This window comes from Branchiostoma floridae, chromosome 4 (assembly GCF_000003815.2).
Source record: "Branchiostoma floridae strain S238N-H82 chromosome 4, Bfl_VNyyK, whole genome shotgun sequence".
Lineage (NCBI taxonomy): Eukaryota > Metazoa > Chordata > Leptocardii > Amphioxiformes > Branchiostomatidae > Branchiostoma > Branchiostoma floridae.
Window position 1 is genome coordinate 11,753,376 of NC_049982.1, and position 20,433 is coordinate 11,773,808.

The 20,433-nt window shown below is 40.7% G+C and overlaps 1 protein-coding gene across 6 annotated transcripts in view; it reads right to left on the reverse strand.

The window, feature by feature from the left end:
• LOC118414553 (transcription elongation regulator 1-like) overlaps positions 1 to 20,433 on the reverse strand; it is a 50,390-nt gene that overhangs the window by 28,661 nt on the left and 1,296 nt on the right. For 4 of the 6 annotated variants that reach the window (XM_035818660.1, XM_035818665.1, XM_035818663.1 and 1 more), the window contains exons 2-4: positions 19,106 to 19,352; positions 5,289 to 5,591; positions 4,751 to 4,856 (exon numbers count right to left, since the gene is read on the reverse strand). In XM_035818660.1, the coding sequence (XP_035674553.1) occupies positions 4,751 to 4,856; positions 5,289 to 5,591; positions 19,106 to 19,352 (656 nt within the window). The remainder of the gene's footprint in view (positions 1 to 4,750; positions 4,857 to 5,288; positions 5,592 to 19,105; positions 19,353 to 20,433) is intronic. The other 2 variants (XM_035818661.1, XM_035818666.1) reach the window with 1 other exon arrangement.

The window sequence follows — 20,433 nt, forward strand, 5'->3', positions numbered from 1 at the left end:
AGGAGACAGCTGGCTTTTACAATGTATGATCTCATGACAAAAGCTTTATGAGGCATCCATCATTAAAACCTGGTTGATGTATAAAGGGAGAGGCATATCTTTCAACGTTGACTGCCGTCACCAGATGGCCTATAAAGAACAATATCTAAAGACTTGATGTGTCCGAGTATTAAAGGCCAGTCCTGAAGGATTAATGGACAGGAAGCCTTTTAGCCAGAATGCGAACAGGTCAAAGGTCAGCGACAGAATTTTCCGTCTCCGATGTTGTTAAATGGCCTAGTATACTACGGATTATGCTCTTTGCAGCCTCAAAGCCTGATGGGTCAAAGGGGCGAGCATTAGAACCTGGCTCCATTCGGGGTAGGATGTGGGCAGTCCACAATCACATCGGGATATATCTATCAACCACGGTTAAATGGCCTGTAGTTGGCTGGATTACAGTGTGGGAAGATGTGAGCCGGGCCGGGGCAAAGGTGAGCTATGAAAAACTGGGCGATTTGGGGACTTATGGATGGTGGGAGGCCACGGGGTTTTAACTGGGGGGAAGGTTACTGCAGTGTCCTCTGCTTCAACAGCAACTGAGTTTACGAAGTAGATAAATTCCAGCTGATGAAAAAATTAATATAACAATTATAAATGGCCCAATAAGAACTACGAAAAAAAGTTGCAGAAAACTTGTACAATATCATTTTGAAACCGTATTCAGTTTTGTGCATGATGAAGCATACCCATACAAGTATGTGCCTACACTAAGTGGCAAGAAACCTTTAATACATTATCATTAAGCACATGGTACTCCGTAACGGCAAGCATTATTAAAGTCATACCATATCGCAATCATATTGTACTCAATGGTACTAGTATTCACATTCGCTGTTACAGTTGATTGGCTATTGGTTACCGACACCAAACCAGTGGTTTAGTAACATCCAGCTGAACTAAGAAAGACAATGTGAAATGTGTTAGGCTAAGGTCACATTTCCAAACTGGGCCAGCTGTTTGAGGAAACGAAAAATAGAAAAGTATACATAAAAATCTACACAAAAAATGCCCACGACTATTCTCTTTACGTCTTGCATAGTCCGGTGTCTTTTTATATCATACTTTTTGTTCTCGAAAAGCTGCCCGGCCAGGACCTAGTTTGGAAATGTGACGTAGTTCTTAACAGTCTACCGGAGCAAAAAATCCCAACACGTCTTGATGCGCCAACTGAAACCCATCCCTTATTATAGTGCAGTGATCTAAGCGTGAAGTTGGTAATACTGACTAGTTACAGTATTAGCTCTGGTTCACGGATGAATTTGGAGGGTCGTTTCAAACCACTGCTGGCTATAATGAGATCTTGATGAAGAAAAACATTAGACTGGACTGAGACCTACAAGGCTACATAAGAGCGTCCAATGTAACTGACATGATACTGGTCTTTTTCAACAGGCAATGGAGTGATTGTTTTTGCTATGTCTAACATACATGTAGTAGCATGCCTCAAATCAAACATTTATAGTCATAAAAAGACTCTCTTTTGAAATATCTGAAGAAAACTCCAGGCACTGAAAACTTTAAGCCATCAAGCAACTCTTTCCAGAAAAGATCTGCACTACTGCAGCTTGACAGGACATTGCCTCCACACATCACAAAGTGCTTGATGTCCTCTTCCTGTCCTCTTCAATATTACCACAACCGTCAGAGTGCAGCATCAAGTACATTGGGACATTACTCTGCAACACTTCCGTAAATCTCCCGGAGACATCAGAGTGGGATGTTGTGCCAGGTCCTGTGAGATAATGCTGATGGTCCCGCGGCAATGTCGGCGACCCTGCACAGTCCTAATGCTTGGTATGTATCACAGAGATCGTGCGATGGAATAACACATGGGACTGAGATCACCACATTTGCCATGGGCAACATATCACCACTGCACGATGGATAAGTGAGTTTTCCATCGATTAAGTTCCCTTTTTTCCAACGGAAGCATTATTGTGAATTTGTGGATGAAACAACTCCTTAGAGCTGTATTGACTTTTGGGATTTATACTCTCACTTCCCATGACCATGAAAATTTCCTACTGCATACTACTGAGAAAAAGTAATGGAATGGTCTGTCTTCCCACCTTATCACCAAGTTAATGTAAAAAAGTTAAATGTAGTCTAGAGGGAGAGAGTGGACCTAGTCTGGGCAACTCAGCCGTGTTGATGATGATGGATGAATTATTTTGAATATCTGCAATAACTTTTTAATAATATCCTGCACTTCTTCATAATTCTATTGAATCATAAAAATTGTATTCTGCATGCACTGTGTTCAGAAGGAAAAAAACAGACCAAAAACAGACCAAAAGTGACAACACATAGTTGTGTGAGCAAAATACCAAGAGATGAAAAGGTTGCGCACGAAATGTTAGCAAACGCCGGCGGACTCCTGTACTCCTATAATTGGATCCTGGGGAAAATCAATAGGAGGAAAGGATAGCCTTCCCAGACTTGACAACAGGAAATAGACCTAGCCGGGATTCTGGGATGATCCCTGACAGTTATCAATAGCATGTCAGGAGGAAGTAAATGGTCTCCTGTCAGGAATGTGACACTTTCCTCCCTCAGGCTGGAAGACGAGGCACATCAACAGACTTTACCAGAATCCTGTCACATCCACCTGATGCACCAGGCAGACTTTCATTCCGTCATGGCTGAGCACACCTGATGGGTAGGCATTGGTACACTGTATTTGTCACACACGACTGTCTCTGGGACCGTCTTTCCGTCCTGGGAAGGTAATTTGCTTGTTGGAATGGAAAAAAACTTCACCTAATCCATTCACAAAATGTATTTCCGTTACCTCAAAATGACAGATCTAAGTTAAACGAAGAAAATTAACAACTGGGACCCTGAAACAATGAGTGGGATGGAATAACAAGAAAGAAAAATGGAGATAGACCTGTCTCAAAACAGGTTATGTCTTGTATTGAACATTTTGTAGTAAAGTTTGCACATTACTAGGTGTCTTACACCTTTTACCAGAGAAATTACCCTTACAATGCAGTTTTTGCATCATGTGAGATGTTTTATCAATAGAGTATGTGGCATGCCAACAACAATTGTGTGAAAAGGTATGAACCTTCAAAGGGCAGACAAGAATCCTCAATCACTCTGTAAACAAGAGTTACATAAAGTGTGTTGTGTTTTGCAAAGTATGTCTGGTCATTATTGAACACCTTCATGATATGTCAATAAAAACAGTGATACCTGAAACATCTCCTCGTACCCGTGTGCGATCGTGTATCATGAAATTGATGAGAGCAAACATAATACAGGTACAAAATTAATTGTACCTAATAAAAACAGTGACACCTAATCATGAAACAAGTCCCAATGAACACGGGCTTATCTCGATTTCTGCAACATGAAGCCGATGATACACGTAGCATAGTACATTAACCTTGATTGGATGATACATACACAATCAATGTGATGTGTGATGATATATCAATGTTGCATCTCATGGGGCCAAGAAAAAAGTTGTTTGAGATGCTGGCAGTACCATTTTACTAATGGGATGATTGGGGGTGTATCAAATGCTGTGTAGTGTTTAATTACTCTTGGCACTTACACCTCATTGGAAGGAGCACTAATCTTGTAATTCTTTTAATTTCTTGAAATTTTGCAGGGGGTGTATCAAATGCTGTGTAGTGTTTAATTACTCTTGGCACTTACACCTCATTGGAAGGAGCACTTATCTTGTAATTCTTTTAATTTCTTGAAATTTTGCAGTTAGAACACTACTTTTCACCTAGCTAAAAAAGTAAATGCATAAGATTTTGTATTTATTTCTTGATAAGATTTAGTAATTACATATAACTGGAAGAAAAGATAATGGATAAGTAGCTGATTTGAAGAAAGTAATGACTTGAAAGTGGTGCAACCTAAAGCGTTGATGGTGCAACCTGGCTTTTGACTCAGGTTGCCACCTTGGCAACTTGGCTGAAAAAAGTATTTCAAGCACTGCGGATACCTAACTGGACCAGGTATTTACAGAAGATATATCTAAGGCCTGCACATTTATCTGGGAGCACAGAGGCAAAAGTTGATAGATGTTCTTGTCTTTGCTTCCAATATCAAAGATTGTAGTACATCTTTTCCTGAGGGACGGAGATGAAACAGCAAGACAAATGGACTCAATTGTCTCCTCCCACACAAATGGCCACATAGGTCACGTCTTATGTGAATCTTGCCAGGCCGGACGATGAACACAATTTCTCTTGTCTCACTTTCCAAGATAAAATTGTATAAAGGGAAAAGAACATCCAAAGGGCCTGTCAAATTGTCATGTATAGTATTCTGCTTACTGGAAAGCCATTGACTACAGAACATATAGGACGTGATGCCTGGTTCCTTTCTTGTTTTGACCCGATGAGCGTAATCGGGTATTATGGAGAAATGGTTTGAGTTGCTTCTGAAGCATTCCATGAACTCCTTTTGTCTGGAACTTCGCTGCTACAAAGGCAGTGTGCGCTTCACAATCTAGATAAATGGTCATCTCCATTTCCACCTGAATCACACTAGCATCCAGAGCTCCAAGTCATCAATGTAGATTAGAGTAAAATTATGTTGATATATCAAGAGATATCAGTTGAATATTTTAACATAACCATTGCCGCTGCTCACTCAGATAGAAATGGACTCCAGGAAGAATAGATTTTGCAATTGTGAAGTCTAATGGGGATAGAAATAAACAAATAAACAAACATGGCCTTACCAGGCTGGGGTGGTGCCTGTGTTGATGTGGTTGTAGCTGGTGCTGTAGATGTTGTTGGCGAGGCTGTAACATTGGAGGGCGTTCCCGTTGTCGACGCTGAGGTAGCCTACACAAATAAGGTCACAAATACAATTTCGGACCACAAAAATTTGCCATTTGTGCACAGCATTGTCAGCAAGTCCAAAGCATTTCCTCGTCCAATACTATAATTCAGGTTTTGTACATGATCTTTTGCACATGTAATCAGTGTTCTAGCTAGCCTTTTTCCGTCCCCTGGATTTTGAATGGAACGTAACGATCCTAGCCTTTTGTAATCTAGACCCTCTGAAATGCTATTGCCTTTATTTTGAGGGGCAAATTTTGCTGGTAGACTCAGCTTGGTTCAATTGACATCTTTATATGTCTATTTTGCAAAATGTTTGTCCACCCCCAGAAGCAAAATTCCATCAAAGGATGGAAGGACAGACGCTGGCTAGAACCCTGCATGTAAAACAGCACTGAAACTTTCAATTTATCTCATTGAAGTGGCGCCCCCTACCTGTGCCGCCAAAGCTTGCAGCTCGCTCTGCTGTATTATCTTGACATTTGCAGGTTTGGTCCAGGTGGATTCTCTGGACCGAGCGTTGTAGTAGTACACCTTCCCTTCAGGAGTCTTGTTCTCCACCCAGATCTCCTGGTTAGGGTCTAGTGTGGGGGGCTGGGCGCTTGGGGATGCCTGGGTGGTGGAGGCCGTGGCAGGGGGCTGCATGGGGGGAGGCTGCATGTTGGGCGGCGGCTGACCAGGTGGTGGGATCATCGGGGGCGGCATGCCCGGCATAGGGGGTGGCATCATGGGCGGTCTCTGGAATGGAAGAAATGTTGTCACTGTTAAACATGAAGTACATATAGAAGGAATCGTACCTCAGTACGGTAAAGCATTTAGTGGTTGACAAAACATAGTACAGTCCATTTCACACATCACATACTCCACTCTCTGGCACATTCCATCCTCAGGATGTGAACACTGGCCAAGTACCAGTGTTCACTATCTGTCAGCCTGCCAAAGAAATTTGGTTCCGTGTCAGATGAAGTTCTTTCCATCTACCAATCTCCTGTTGAAACTTAGCCCAGGAGCAAGCTTGCACCCCGGCCAGCAGGAACAAACTTGAACACACATCAGCACAAACAAACACTGTCATTATCACAAAGATAATAAGTTTGTTGATAAACTACAGTTGCCATTTTATGTGTCAGGTACTGCAGTGCTAACAGATTTATTCCTTTCTAATTCTGTTCATTTGTTCATGCGACAGGTTGCATATTACAAAGATCGTGATCAGACATCAGACATCACCATTACCAAGATTTTCAAAGCTACGTTACCTGCAGTAAGGAACCTTTTCCTTCATATAGTTCAAGCAGATACCTTCTACTTACTCCCACTATCATGTTATTAGCTTTCATGTAAAAGACCAAAGCACAAGCTGCATTACATACATCATAAATATGTGGGGGCAATATCCCATGGGGGATTTCTGTCTAACTTTGGATATCTTTGATATCTAGCTTGGATAACAGGCCAGCTCACTTTTCAGGTTACCTGAGCTCCACTTGAGCGAGGGAATACTCACTGATTTGCAAACACACGGAGGACTGATTCTACACCCTGTGGTTTTCTTACAAATATGGTGCAACAAACAGATGGGTGTGAAATGTGATGAGAAGGGACCTGATCCTTAAAAGGCCTTCCATCTGCATTTCTGTTCCGCTAGAATGGATCGCTCATTGCACTCGGCTGCGCGCACGAAGCATAAAGAAGACTGGAGAGGGTGCTTGGTGTACCATGCAAGCCTAATGTGCTATTGGAGTCGTCCTCTTGATATCAGCTTTCAGCTCAGTGACTTTTAGTGTGCTCAGGCTGCCACAAAAGCTGTAGTCTTACATACAGTATCTGGACAGAAATCTGTGTGGTGGATACAGGTTGATTTTACATGTATGGCAGTAAGTCCTGTTGGTTGTCTTGCTTATGAGATTGGCTGTCCTTACTTTTACAATAGTTTCTGACAGAAACATACTGCCAAAAAGACAAAATGATAAAGCTGCTTCACTGAGCAATGCAGATTTGATCAAATTAAACCTTTTCTACAAATATCAGATTCTTCTGACATCACCAAAAGGTTTGTGATATCATAAAGGTTTTTGGAATAACCAGCCCAATGCAGTAGTCATACTGAACACAAGTTGGTTCTCGAGGACATCAAGCTGGCACCTCTCCCTGTTTCAAGCTCCCCAAAAAGTTTTCAAATGCTATTGTCATATTGATATCATCTAAACAGACGACATGTGTACTACACAGTTCAGTAGATAAGAATCCATCTGATGACAGTCTCGCTGTATCACTGATTGATCTGACAGTTATGCACACTCAAACAGAACTGACCCGTGTAAACCTGTATGTAACATTATGCATGTTAAGTATTGCAGTCATAGGGTGTCGATGTCCAAGGTTCGCTCCAAAGGGCAAGGAGCCCCCAGATCGCATGCTAAATAGGACAAATCAATCCACAGTTCTGCAGTCTGCATCACTGAGTAGCATCTCTTCTGACAACTTATTGTTATACATGTATGCACATCAAAACTTCTGTGCACTTGAAATGTATGTGTGAGGGTTATAAATTCATAAATAATAGCAAAATTGCCACTTGTGGCCAGCACAAATCCAATCATTATATTAGCATATACTCTAGGCTAGCTGTATACAAGGTAAACAGTATGCCTTGTTGTACTGTGCAGTTTTTCAATACAATTCTTGTTTCCTCCTGCTCAGAAATGGTGTATCTATCACTATTCACCATCTAACATACAAGGCTGACACAAAAGAGAGGAATCTTAGGATATGGTTCGATTTAAGCCCCTTCCAAAGGTAGTGTTCCAGGTGTTACACGATGCCGTTTCGATTTCAAGTGCATGTCTGATTGAATCTGTATCCATTTCTTTGAGTGCGTCGTACATTAAGTCCGATCGATGGCAAAAACCTGGACATGAATAACGGAAAACATGCCAAGCCGGGTGATAAATGGTGAGGATTTCCCCTGCACCTTGCCAGCAACTTCTACTACAAGGTCCCCCGGATTCATCAAACATGTTCCGAGGATATCGCCTTCTCGGAGTATCGTTACAGCGACATAATGGCGCTGATGTATGATGCTGAGAAAGGCAAGCAGCCATCGACAGCCAGATAGAGCCCATTTCAGAGATTAGACGGGTTGAGGACTGATACCCTTACCTCGCAGAAACACGCCCCATGAATGTGTTACAGCTTTTACTGTCCCATACATCTTACTACCAAATGGCAGAGGGGTAATGACACTGTCGCATTAAGAAGTTCCAGTCATGAATATGAAGGAGGTGGTGAGAAAATCTCCAAGGCCCTGCTTAAGTCATGCATCCCAGCCGCCTTCATAACCCATTTGTCCCATTTTGAGATTAATACCAAGTTTTGGGTGTGCAGAAATGGCATATTTCCTCTGTGCCACAACAGTACACTACACACTTTTAGGCTCCATTCCTTGTCAGTGACCATTCCATAAAGGCTGCCTTCATGTAATAAGACCTTGTGTATTTGTTATTCCTATAATACTTTGCTTTTGTACCAAATAGGAACTTGCAATAGTGGCTTTTCTCTCTTGAAACATTACGTCTGGGGTTTTCCCCCCAGGGCACATTGAAAAGCTCCAGCGTTGGTGTTATGTCTCCCCTGGTGTTAAATAAATTAACAAATAAATAAAAATGATGAGACGAGCTGAGCATGGATCTTTTCCAGGGCTGTTGTGCTGTGCACAACACCATGTCCTTGGTGCTGAAATGTCTGCTACTGTTCTATGGGTCTGTTCTTGGTGCTGGTAGAGCTGCAAAAGGACATCTGTAGGATATAAAATAGTTCCCTATCTTGTCTGTTATCTTCCTAAGACATATACCCATACCCAAGGTTGTTGGAGAAAACTGACTTTCAGGAACCTGCTTTTTCCAAGCAAAATGGGTTGTGTATGGTAACATGTCCAAAGACTTCTCTAGGTTTCTAGGAAGTATTATGGTACAGGCCATTGTGCAGTTGACTAAAAATTCTATCCAACTGGGTGCAAGCAATCCCATGAACATCCACACTGAAGCAAAAGCCGAGACAGGGGAATATGTCAGCTTAAGAGTCACCCAATGCTTGGAAACAGATAAGGAATGAGAAGGATTTGCCTTTCCAATGATGCCATGAAACTTGCTGTCAGATTTATCCGAATTAATATAAAGAAAAAACTAAAGATTTATGGGGAAGTGTGGAGTACATTATAACTACAGGCACTGCAAGTGCCTCTGCATACAGATGTTGGCTTTCCCAGCCGTATCATTAACATCAGCTATCATGAGCAGGAATGTAGCTTTCAACTCAAAACAAACTACATTGTTCCTGTGTAGCACACTCGAGCTATTCCATTAGGGAAGGAGATGAGACATCTGATTACCCTACTGCTCCAATATTCATAGTATCTGCCAGTCCTTGCTGAACTGCGTGCCACCCTTACATTTTTGACCTTTTTTCATAGATGCATTAAGTAGATATGCAATCATCTTATCATTTTAATTACTTGGGAGCTGATTTATGAGGATTTGTTTATTGCTAATTCACCATCTATCAAAAACATTCTGCTTTAAGCCTGCATCATTTGCATGGAATAAATATTAGGACTCAAAGGCAAAAGTACAGGTCATCCCCACGAAACATTGCCGCTAAAGAATTTCTAATTAGAATATATGTTCTAAATCTTGCTTGAAAGAGCAAGCATATGATAGAGTTACACATTCTAAAGAACAGCTTAAATTTTAAAAGGTCGTCATGTACAATACTACAATACTGTACATGTATATAGGGCTTGAATTTGCACTTCCTATGGCCAAACTATACTCTCTGACCATACAATTGGGCCAGGGCTACAAGAAATTTTAAGTGAACATGCGTAGCTAACAACGCAAACTTGTTCCTGGAGGAATTACAAAGCTGATGGCCACTTCCTGTAATGTACTGCTGTTCATACTGACCCCGGCATATTCTGTACCCGGAGATCATGTTTTATGCATGGCAGTATTGGGACCTTTGGAAAATTGAATTTGATCTGCAAATATCATGCTGCACATCAATGATAAGATCAAAAGGAAACTACCTGAAAGTTGATTTAGTATTGTTGACTGACTCTGGTATTTTGGGTATTCATTGTACCCCAGGAATCAACCTGTAAACTGTTTGAGGTGTTTTTTTCATGTTTTTGCAGTGACCAAAACACCATGAATTTTTTATCTCTAACGCAATGCAATTGTGCTTCGACCGTGAACATTTTAAAAAACAACTCATTTCCTTTTCTACAGTGAAATTAAGCCCCTCCAAAAACAGATGAATTTACCTATTTCTAACAACAGCTGGACATAAACTAATCTGGCTAGTTGCCAGAGTAATTTATGGTCTAGCTTTCCCCCAAAACCACTTTGGCATGTGGTCAGTAAGGAAAGATACAACTATGAAATGTACAGACAGTCAGACACCCATGCATATCTTTATTTTATATAAAAAAATGGCATCAAATAATGAAAATATTCTGTAGGGAAGAAAAAAATATGGTACCAAAAGAAATTATTCAACAGTTAGCTATAGAATTCAATATACAAAGTCATTATTCAAATTTTGAATTCATGTAATCTGCAGCAACACCCTGCTGCATTTCCTGAAGCGACGTGTCACCTATACTGTAACCTGCCACAACCTTTACAACCTCCTCCTCTCATTTACTTTTAACCCTTGACTCCTGCATCTCCGAGGCTGAATACGTCTCTACTTCATATTACATTGACAGCAAACTTTCCTGACCTCTGGCCAGAACATTACGCATGATCTGGGAAAGGAAATACCTTACAGATATGATACTGGCACTTCACTGCATTGTGAAAAAGGCATATAAATGGAACATAAGTATACTTGGGTTTCTCGAGAGCATTTTTAAAGGCAATACTTAAATTCCCAGGACTAAAAGGAACTGAAACAATAAAAGCTTTACAGCTTCTCACATATTGTTCACATAATGTGGCCATTGTAAAATATTCATAAGTAAAATGAATGAATGTTTTAAGAAGTCCAGTTTCAGCATCTCTTACATGGACCTCATGGGACTTTATTCTCTCTCAGGTTATTAACATGGCAATATTCCTGTGGTCATTTATGATACCAAGGTTTAAGAGTAGGGCAATTTGGGTGTATATTATCTGATTTATTGAAACTAAATACATCTTTCTACGTGTACTATGTTAGCTACCAACAGAGAAAAGTTTTTGCAATATATCGCATATTTTGTAAATAAAAACTTTTGATTTGGAGATACTACATTTTACCCTCATCTGTTTATTCTCTTCTTGCTTCCTAACGCCCCAAATGACAAACAAAAAGAGAGCAGTGTGTTTGGTGTGGTAAAACAGTGGATATGAAGAGTTATGGTTTCCTCCACACAACCTAATAACTGCATCACTGAGATCCCTACCCTGCATGGTGCTCTACACTGGCTTTATCTTGTTTGGTTATCAACTTCCAGTAACCCCTTCCAACTCTGGGTAGACCTCACGGATCAATACACACGGGTAGCATGGCTTTATTGGCTATTCTGTCCGTGGTGCTCGCATTCCTGTAACCACTAATACCAATATCACAGCGATAAATTACGCATCCATGCAGCCATGTGTAGCGATGCCTGTGGGAGAGGTACCGTGGATGGGGGAGGAGATGCTGTAATTATATTGGGCCGAGCCATCAAAGTAATAAGAAAGGGAAATGTACCATTGCATTTGACAGCTCGTTGTTCTCTGGGGGTGTGGGATCACATGGGAATTACCTTTCCATATCAGTCTTAATGACTACCATCAAAATTCCTGTATCGGTGGAATTAATGATCCATTTTATATTCTTTGTGTGAAATATGATAGTGAGTCACAATCCAATCTTTACAGCATGTTACTGTGGTTCACATGGCCGCATAAGGCAGACATATGCACACATGTGAGAAGGCAAAATAAATCTAAATGGTTATCTAAATTTGTCTCCAATATCTCTAACTTTGAAGAACATGAAATTCAACAGAAAATCTGTATGTTGTAAAAGTTGCAGCAGATGGTGCCTGATATTGAGTATGGAACTTCCCTTTTCATTGCAGTTATAATAAAGTTTAGTGTTTCTGCATCATAATTCAAACTTTACAGCAGGTTGCTGTGGGCTACATGGGTGGGCACAGTGTTTATGAATGAATACGTATAACATTGCATCTGAAATTCCAGCAAAAATCTTATCTTTTTTGCATGCTGTGTAGATAAACCCCTGAGGGTGAAGCATATTGTCTGCTTTCAAACTGTTCTTTTAATTTGAATTTTCAGCAGTATATCTCTAGTAACAAATATTACAGAATCTTTAACAAGACCAGGCAGTGCATTACAACTTAATATGAGGTCGATAAGGGGATACAATAAAATCCAATTTCCCTCTGCAGTCTCAAATATCACGTGACATCCCATGGCTACAAAGTTTTTAATCTGAGCAACTTTACAGTAAGTGTCATATTTAAGTAACGTATTCATGCCCTGTTTAGATAACCAGCATTTCTTTCAGTAGCCTGCTTTCCTTTTCTGCACCCCGTATTACCAATCGATTGGAGATTTGATGCATCAACGACATGCAGTAAAAGATGCCCAAAAGGGTTTCCCCTGGGGAGAAGCGAGCCTGGAAATGGGGTTATCTGATTTTTACTTTTAATCAATGATTTATAACCTCTCACTCCATAAATTTGCTCCAAATGATCTTAAATCTCATGACCTGATAAAAGTTGAAACAATCAAGATAAATGGTTTCCAGAGTATCAGTAACATATGCCAACGAAAGCTGCTTACCGCCAATAAAGTACTTCTACCCGCAGCTGTCTGCATAATTGCTCGGAAACCTCAATCCCTTTATTCTATCTACCAAGCCTTTCTAATAAATCCTGGTATATCAATTATGTATGATCATCAAGTGCATCTTCCCCCATAGACAAATTACTGCTCCCCAAATCGATCACTGTCAGTTCTTGATACTGAGAATAAAAGTTGTTATGTTTTTCTTGCTAGTAAGTGTCTTTTACATTTACAGGCAATTGTGCATAGAATTGATTTTCATATTCTATGTCATTTTCTAATTTGTAATTACTTGCCATACAAAAGATAGGCAAACATTGTTTTGTTTACACTTCCCCATTAGGCTCTATAAAAATATGTAGCATTTTGTTTTAAAATGTGGGAATAGTTAAACTGTCTAAAAGTCATTTAAGAGTTCTATTTATTCCCTGTAGTTATAGATTGTGAGAATTCAAAGTTCTACAAACAATGGAAAACTTTCAGTTCTACGTAGTTACAAATAGTTGTGGCATCGTTAAAAATAAATGAGTTCTTGACTGTCATTCTAGAGTTGTGCAAGATGCATGCGGGTGCGTGTCGAACTTCACATAGTTCCGCTGGCTCCTACTTGGCGCAGCAAGCGATCATCATAATAACATCAAACTAAAGCATCCCCAATGCCTCATTATGTCATGCCTGCAGATGGCTCCATCCAAACTCAATAAGGAACTCAGCGTACAATATATTAGCCTCCAACAATGCCAGCCAGAAAAGAATTTCATGCAATTCAATTCTTGTTATGCTCGTTTGATTACTGAGGAGACAGGAACAGAGGTAATATCCCCCGTGGACTTGGCTTCCTCGCAGAGACACCGACTCGTAACCAGCGCTGTCAGAGTGACAAATGGCGCCATTCTTCCTCTCCTCCCAGAAGTGGGGAACCAGCGATGTATAGTGCAGCGTAAATTGCATTCCCTTTATTTCAAGCCGCGCACGGCACCTCAAATTTTCCAGGCGGGCGCCATCTCAGATGGCAATTTGATCTAATCTTATTTTTGCCCATTCTAATCACATTAAGAGATCCGATAGTCATTCCACTGCCCCAGAAACGGCAATCGATTGCAATTGTGCAGCTTCTTCGGCAGATAATTTGTGATGATGCTTTTTGAAAGTGCGGTGTATATCCTCCCAAGACTAAGGAATATTGATAGGGATGAATACCTTTATCACAACTAATAACTACGAAGTTTATGACTTGAGCTGTGTGTAGAGCCTAAGATGAAAGGGCTACAAAATATAGTGACACGCAATGTAACATCAACTCTCATAATTCCATGGGGTACCATAATGATGCCACATGAGAAAAATACATGGATTTAAGGTAAATTAAAGAGCTGTACAAATAAAGCATCGGTAATACTTAGATGTTCAAGACAATCTTGAGAGGGCTTTGTTTTTTGATGAAGCGGCATTATGGCACCCGGCAGAATAATGAGAGTTGATGTTACACTTTTCGTTATTTTAGTTCACATTCACAATGGTGACAATTATTTCATGAATAACTAACTTTACCATTACTTTGCAAGTTCCTATTGATTTGTAAGTTCATCAAAAAACAATATTATCATTAATCCGTGATTCTATAATTGCTTTGACCTCTTCATTGCAAAATCACAATGCCTTGAATATACGTTCCCATTGCATTCTTACTGAACCACAGAATCGTATGATCCATGAACTTAAAACGCCATGAAAACCTCTCTTCCTCTCCGAATGTGAAAATAGAGGATGGGAAGCATGGGAACATTTGCATAGCATAATGGCATGGCAATTACGGCAGGGTGGGGTGGGGACTCTATACTGCTTCATTAACCACAGTGGGTGATTAATGTAGGACATATAATATATCTGAATGGATGTAATGAGCACATTAAAGAACCTGCCACAGCACCCACCTATCGAAAAAATCTGACAACAGGGACAGGGGGCGCCACTGTCTTAGACCTGTTTATGACTGTGTCTTGTCACGTAACAATATCTATCAGCCGCCACGTGACAAGGAAACTCCAAGATGAGATCTACTCGGTTGATTGATAGAATGTATCTCAAAAGCTTCCCAAGCTTTGAACTGTAGTTGTGTGTATATCTGTTCAGATTCTTGTAAAAAAAAAATAGGGGTTTTTCTGTGTGTCTTGGTGTCAGTGGTTCCTGCTAGTCTAGTTCTGGGTGTACTTTTTAGCTCCAAGAACATGTTGAGCTAACTTTAGGACTGACTCTGATCTCCAGTGTTGATGATTGGTATGCCATGCACAATGTCATGATTTGCTATCTTCAGCCATGGTATTGGAAACAACGAAGTTGATAAAATTCTTGTGTTCCAATTGAATTTCTCCACAGACTTTGCTGCAATACCAACAAGTGAATAGCCCTGATCCCTGAAATCTAGGAGGATATTAGTTACTGTATCATGCTTTAGCAACTTTCAGGAACTTGAGATCATGTTCAACTAGAAGTGTAAGTTGAGAAGCATTGCATTTATGTATTCACATTATCTAAAAAGTTTAACATTTGAATTGAAGACTAGCCCCATAGCCTGGCAACATCAGGTAGGTAGGAAGTAAAACCAAAAGACAAAAAACAACGTAGAAATGCGAAAATTTCATTAGCTACTCTCCCATTGGGTAATTTTGATGGACAACCAGGGTATATTTCCAAATGACCTTATAATAGGAATGCATATCTTCCTCATCAACATAAATTGTTATATTGCCTGATTACGATGTATTGCCTAAAGCCCTTTTCTACCTAACTAACAACCACAGTGATATCACAAAAAGGGTTTGCTTGGTGACACCCCATTGAACCTGCAGTCACAAGACGCATGGGGGTGCTCAGTGGGGAGCCCATTATAGACATCCATGAATTTTCCATGGTGTCTTGCATCCACTGTGTGTCACCAAAGTTCAGCACGGAACAAAAAGCTGAAGACTTTGACATATCGCAGATGGTGGAGCACAGAAAAGTTTCACGTTATAGCGTAATTACTTGCCTTAAGCAATATTCTGCACAGCAGTACAGAGACATGTAACAAATGGGTTAATTACATTTTACAGGAAGAAATCAAATTTCTGAAGATTGTCTGGCAAGCTCAAGCAAGGGAAAGTCATTCGAAGGGGATAGCCATTTTGCCACCATGAATATTACACTGCCTGAAGAATTCTGAGGTTTCTTAAGGTATGCATGTTCAACCAAGACAACTGCTTCACACTCTACCAGAATGCTAAACAGTGCTAATCTGCAAAAGCAACATAACTCTTTTGGGAGGTTTTTGAACCATCTTCTTGCTACAATGACAAAACTGTGCCTTGACATGCAGCTATTGTTGGTCATCTATATTATTTACCAAAAACTTCACAAGAAAACTTCAAAATGCAACATATTTTGACCGACACTGCTCAGCTTAGTACAAGGATTTATGGTGACAGTGGTTGGAAAACAGATTTGTGACTTCCCACTACTTCTCAAGATGAGAAAGTACCCGTTTTTAATCTTATTTCCTGTGTTAGCACTGCGGGATTAACTGTTAGAAGGGTGTATAGCCTTCATTCCACTCAGCTCTCTGCGGGAACTCCATTCTGAGCTCAGGGCTTACCAACTGATCACATTCCTCCGCATGCATTATTTAGCACCTTGACTTACCGCACCTGTAATTGCTGTATCTACTGAATCAGAGCCGTCAGGTCTAAATGAGCATCTTGGAATCTCTTGCCCAGACACACCCTAACATACCTCACAGTCACAATCCCTCCCATACTAGTATGCCATCCATGCTTCCTCTGAGTGGAAATTTAGCACAAATCCAATATGAGATCACAATCGCATCCCCGCAAGTCATCATGCATTCAGGTGGAAGGCAATAGATGAGAAAGGGAGGCTTTCTGTGAAATTAAAGTCAACACTACATTTGTCACTGTAACAATCTGGGAATCAGGGCCGGGTGTGAGAGGATAGCAATTATTGGCGAAACCCCATCTTCTGCAGTCCAGAAATACCATGACCATCAGTCAAGATTGATAGAGAAACGCCTTCTGTGAGAGGAAGAAGAGAATGGAAGGGAAGGGGAGATTACATGCATGACGGTATATTGAAGCCCCGTAATTGCATGTTTACGGTTGAAGGCTAAACTTGAAAGAGTGTGATCTGTCATATCCGGCAGTGTTATGCAGCATGTGGTTGTTTCCACCACATTAAGATCCCATTTCGGATTTCCCTTTCATTGAGAGAGAATGCCGGTAAGTGTGGTAATGAAAGAGGGTTTCAAACATGCAGGGGAGGTTCCACGCTGTAAACCCCCGAGCCTTAATGTGGATGCGTAACACTCAATGGATTATTGATTGTCGTAAAAAACAAATTTGAAAATTAGTGGTCAGATAAGAAGGCAAATGGATTCTGCATAATTGCTCTTCTATATGCATGCTATTGATTTGGCTAGCAGCAACCAGAATGGTGATTATTCTACAGGCTGGAAAAGTAATATGAATATGGTCTTATTTTTTGCTCAACTGATCCAGTTTTTCTGGAAGTATGTTCGTGTGTAACTGTAAGTGAGAGGACAGTCACAGGTTTTAATGGTATTTAGACTCATAGAAATAGTATTAAAAGGCTGCAAAATGAATTTCCTTTGCACAGGAAGTTATGTGTACTATGGCATCTGAATGGGTCTTTCCCTGGTGCTGAAAATGTAGAGTTTCATGCACTGGTCAAAAACAGCACATGTACATATTTCTGGTTGAACATCTTCCCAGACCATTGCCAAAACTTTTCAAACTTTTACACCCTTTAATCTGTTATAAATGAACAAAGGTTACAGCTTAAATTCATGGAGAAAGTTGTTCCAAAAAGTGGTGCTTTGGCTTTCGGCAAAAACATGTCAATATAAAATCTGAATAACTTCAGTTTTTCATATTTGCAGTTCCTGTAAAGGGAAATTTGACCTACAAATATGCAGTACTTTTGGTAGTTCTACTGCTTCTAGGGAGAATGTGACGAATATATCTATTCAAATATCTGTAAATCTTGTTAAGTAGAAGTAGTTGTAGAGACATACAGTGCTACACAGCACCTTTGGGGTTATACACCCCTTATGGGGTGGCATACTTTTTTTAGCTGAATATAAGACAGGAGTTATTGCACCAGCCACCAGGTCTTATTTATGTGTGGTGAAGCTACCTGCCATACAGCTCCGAAGATAATATAGCACACAGAGAGAACAGAATCTTGGGTCAGTTTCCTTTGTGAATAGCCTCAAAGGAGTTTGGCCACTGCTAACATCTAAAAGCTCTGTATCTTTTTCTGGGCCAAATGCGTACCAAAATCGATTCCGCCATCATAGGCAACCCAGTCATGCACTATTACAATTCCCCGGCCGTACCTTAGATCCTAGCCTGGGAACCTTCGTTCATCAAATCCTACCCAACCAACCAAGGAAGGATCCGTCCACAGAGCCACTGACACCTCATTGGTATTCTGCCCACAACAAGATTCATGGCCATCCCGGAGGTGGGTACCTGGTGCCAAACAGATGCCCCTTCCTGCCGGTGAGCTGGCCAGCAGATAATAATAAAGCTCAGTAGAATTTTGATTGCCAATTTGACCCAGTAGCACGGATCAAGACCAGATAGCAGCCCTAAGCCCCCGGTTCATGACGTCTGGCTCCCAGTAAGCCAACCCTCCATCATCAATACAGGACGGAATTAAAGGACCGGTAAGTATGATTTATGGACATGTCACAGGGAAAGTACCACCTTCCTGCAAGGCAGGAGAACTTCCCGATGAGAACAAAGTGGGAAAGTATTTGACCACGTATTGGACGCCGCTCCCACTGGAAATTAATCACGGGTCTTACAGAAATGCTGCCGGCAAATGGATTGCCCTATTATCGGACCTTTTGGTTGTGATATGCTCATCCTGATGCATAATGCAGGGTGCGGTGATATCAGAATGTAAATAGCATCCACAGGAAATTTGTCAATGTTCCCGGGGTAGATAGTTAGGATAGGAATTACTGTGATGAATAGCGGGGTTGCTGGCAATTTCACCTCCGTCGTTATATGATGATATAACCTGCCCATTTCCAGCGACAGCGTAACCTGATTGGGTACGGTCTCCGAATGCAGGATATGATCGGATAATGTAAAACCCTGCCTCAAGATGAACAGGCTTGGAGATGTCTGACAAAAAAGAATCTATATCTTAAAAGTATAAACATACATCTATAATTAAAAAAAACATTCAGTTTTACATCACTATAGTCACAGACAGCTGTACTTCAAACAATGATTAAAACATGTCTTCATTGAATTTAAAGATGAACATAATACAATGAACTGTAATACCGGTAGTATTGAAGACATACAGAGTGCATCATACCATCAGTCCTACCTGCATGGGTGGAGGTGGCATCCCCGGGGGAGGCATCCCGCCTGGAGGTGGTGGCATGGGGGGGAAGTTGGGGTCGAACGGTGGCCGTAGATATCTCCCAGGGGGACCGGGCGGAGGGGGTGGACCTCTCATCATGGGCATGGGGCCTCTCAGGGGAGGAGGTCCTCGCACCAGGGGCAGGCCGGGTCCTGGAGGGCCTCGAAATCTAGGAGGGGGCATCCGGTTCAGAGGTGGCCTGAAAGATTACATTAATACAAGGCATGGGTACATTTCTATTACTTTTTTTCAAATCAAATTCCTCATACTTAACATTCATATTCTTCATGTACATGCAGTCATATTGTTCTAACAATAATTCCTAAGAATGTCAATTAACTCACTGGATTTCTAAAATACTGATAGTTAGTATTACATGCACTGGTCTTACTTTTGGAACAAACTAGACTGTAAAAATAAATGAAGGGAAGTTTCCACGAAAACCTTCCTATTTTTTTCTGAAAACAAACACTCTACAAAACACATTGAGTCATATTCAGTATGATGTAACAACTCCTGACAAAAACAAATGCTGGAATAGATTACCAGGAATAAAACTCAATTACCTTTATATTTTTCCCAACATAAGTCTTTATGCAAACACAGCAATTGAATAACCAACCTTCCACTGTTACCAGGTCGTCATGCAATTACAAAATTTGTGCCAAAAGGCCACCCAAGGAAGAAGGAGAGAAACCTTTTACAATACTCATGTATGAACATCATAATTCCCACTCCCAGTAACAATAACTACCGAATGAATCAGTGCAAAACAACAGATAATCATTTTGATGGAGGGCAATGGACTGATCACAACACTACTAATGCATCTATGATCACCCCTGGCTCTCCATTTCTACATCTCCAACATCTCTTTATCTCATTCCAAATGGAGAAAATCCCCAGCCTCTGGCATCAAAGCATTATGCCCTTCACATTTCAGCTATACCTTCTGCCCTTTCACCAAAAGATAAGCAACGATGCCCATTCTACCATCAAATTCATTTCCAAGCCGAGAAGCTTACTGATTGTACTTTCATCCTTCAGTGCAACGGCCGCCAAAATCAATCCCTTGTCTATTTGCCTTTAGTGCCTTCCTATTACATGATATACACTGAACTGATGCCATGAAAAAACTTGAAATGAGACAAGAATATCCTGTGTGTTCTAGAATAGGACAGGTTTGATAGAAAGCTTAACATGATGCATAAATGAAACACATTTGTGGCTACTTCACAAAATGTTCCTGTCGTAACATATCACAACTGCACAGAATTGTT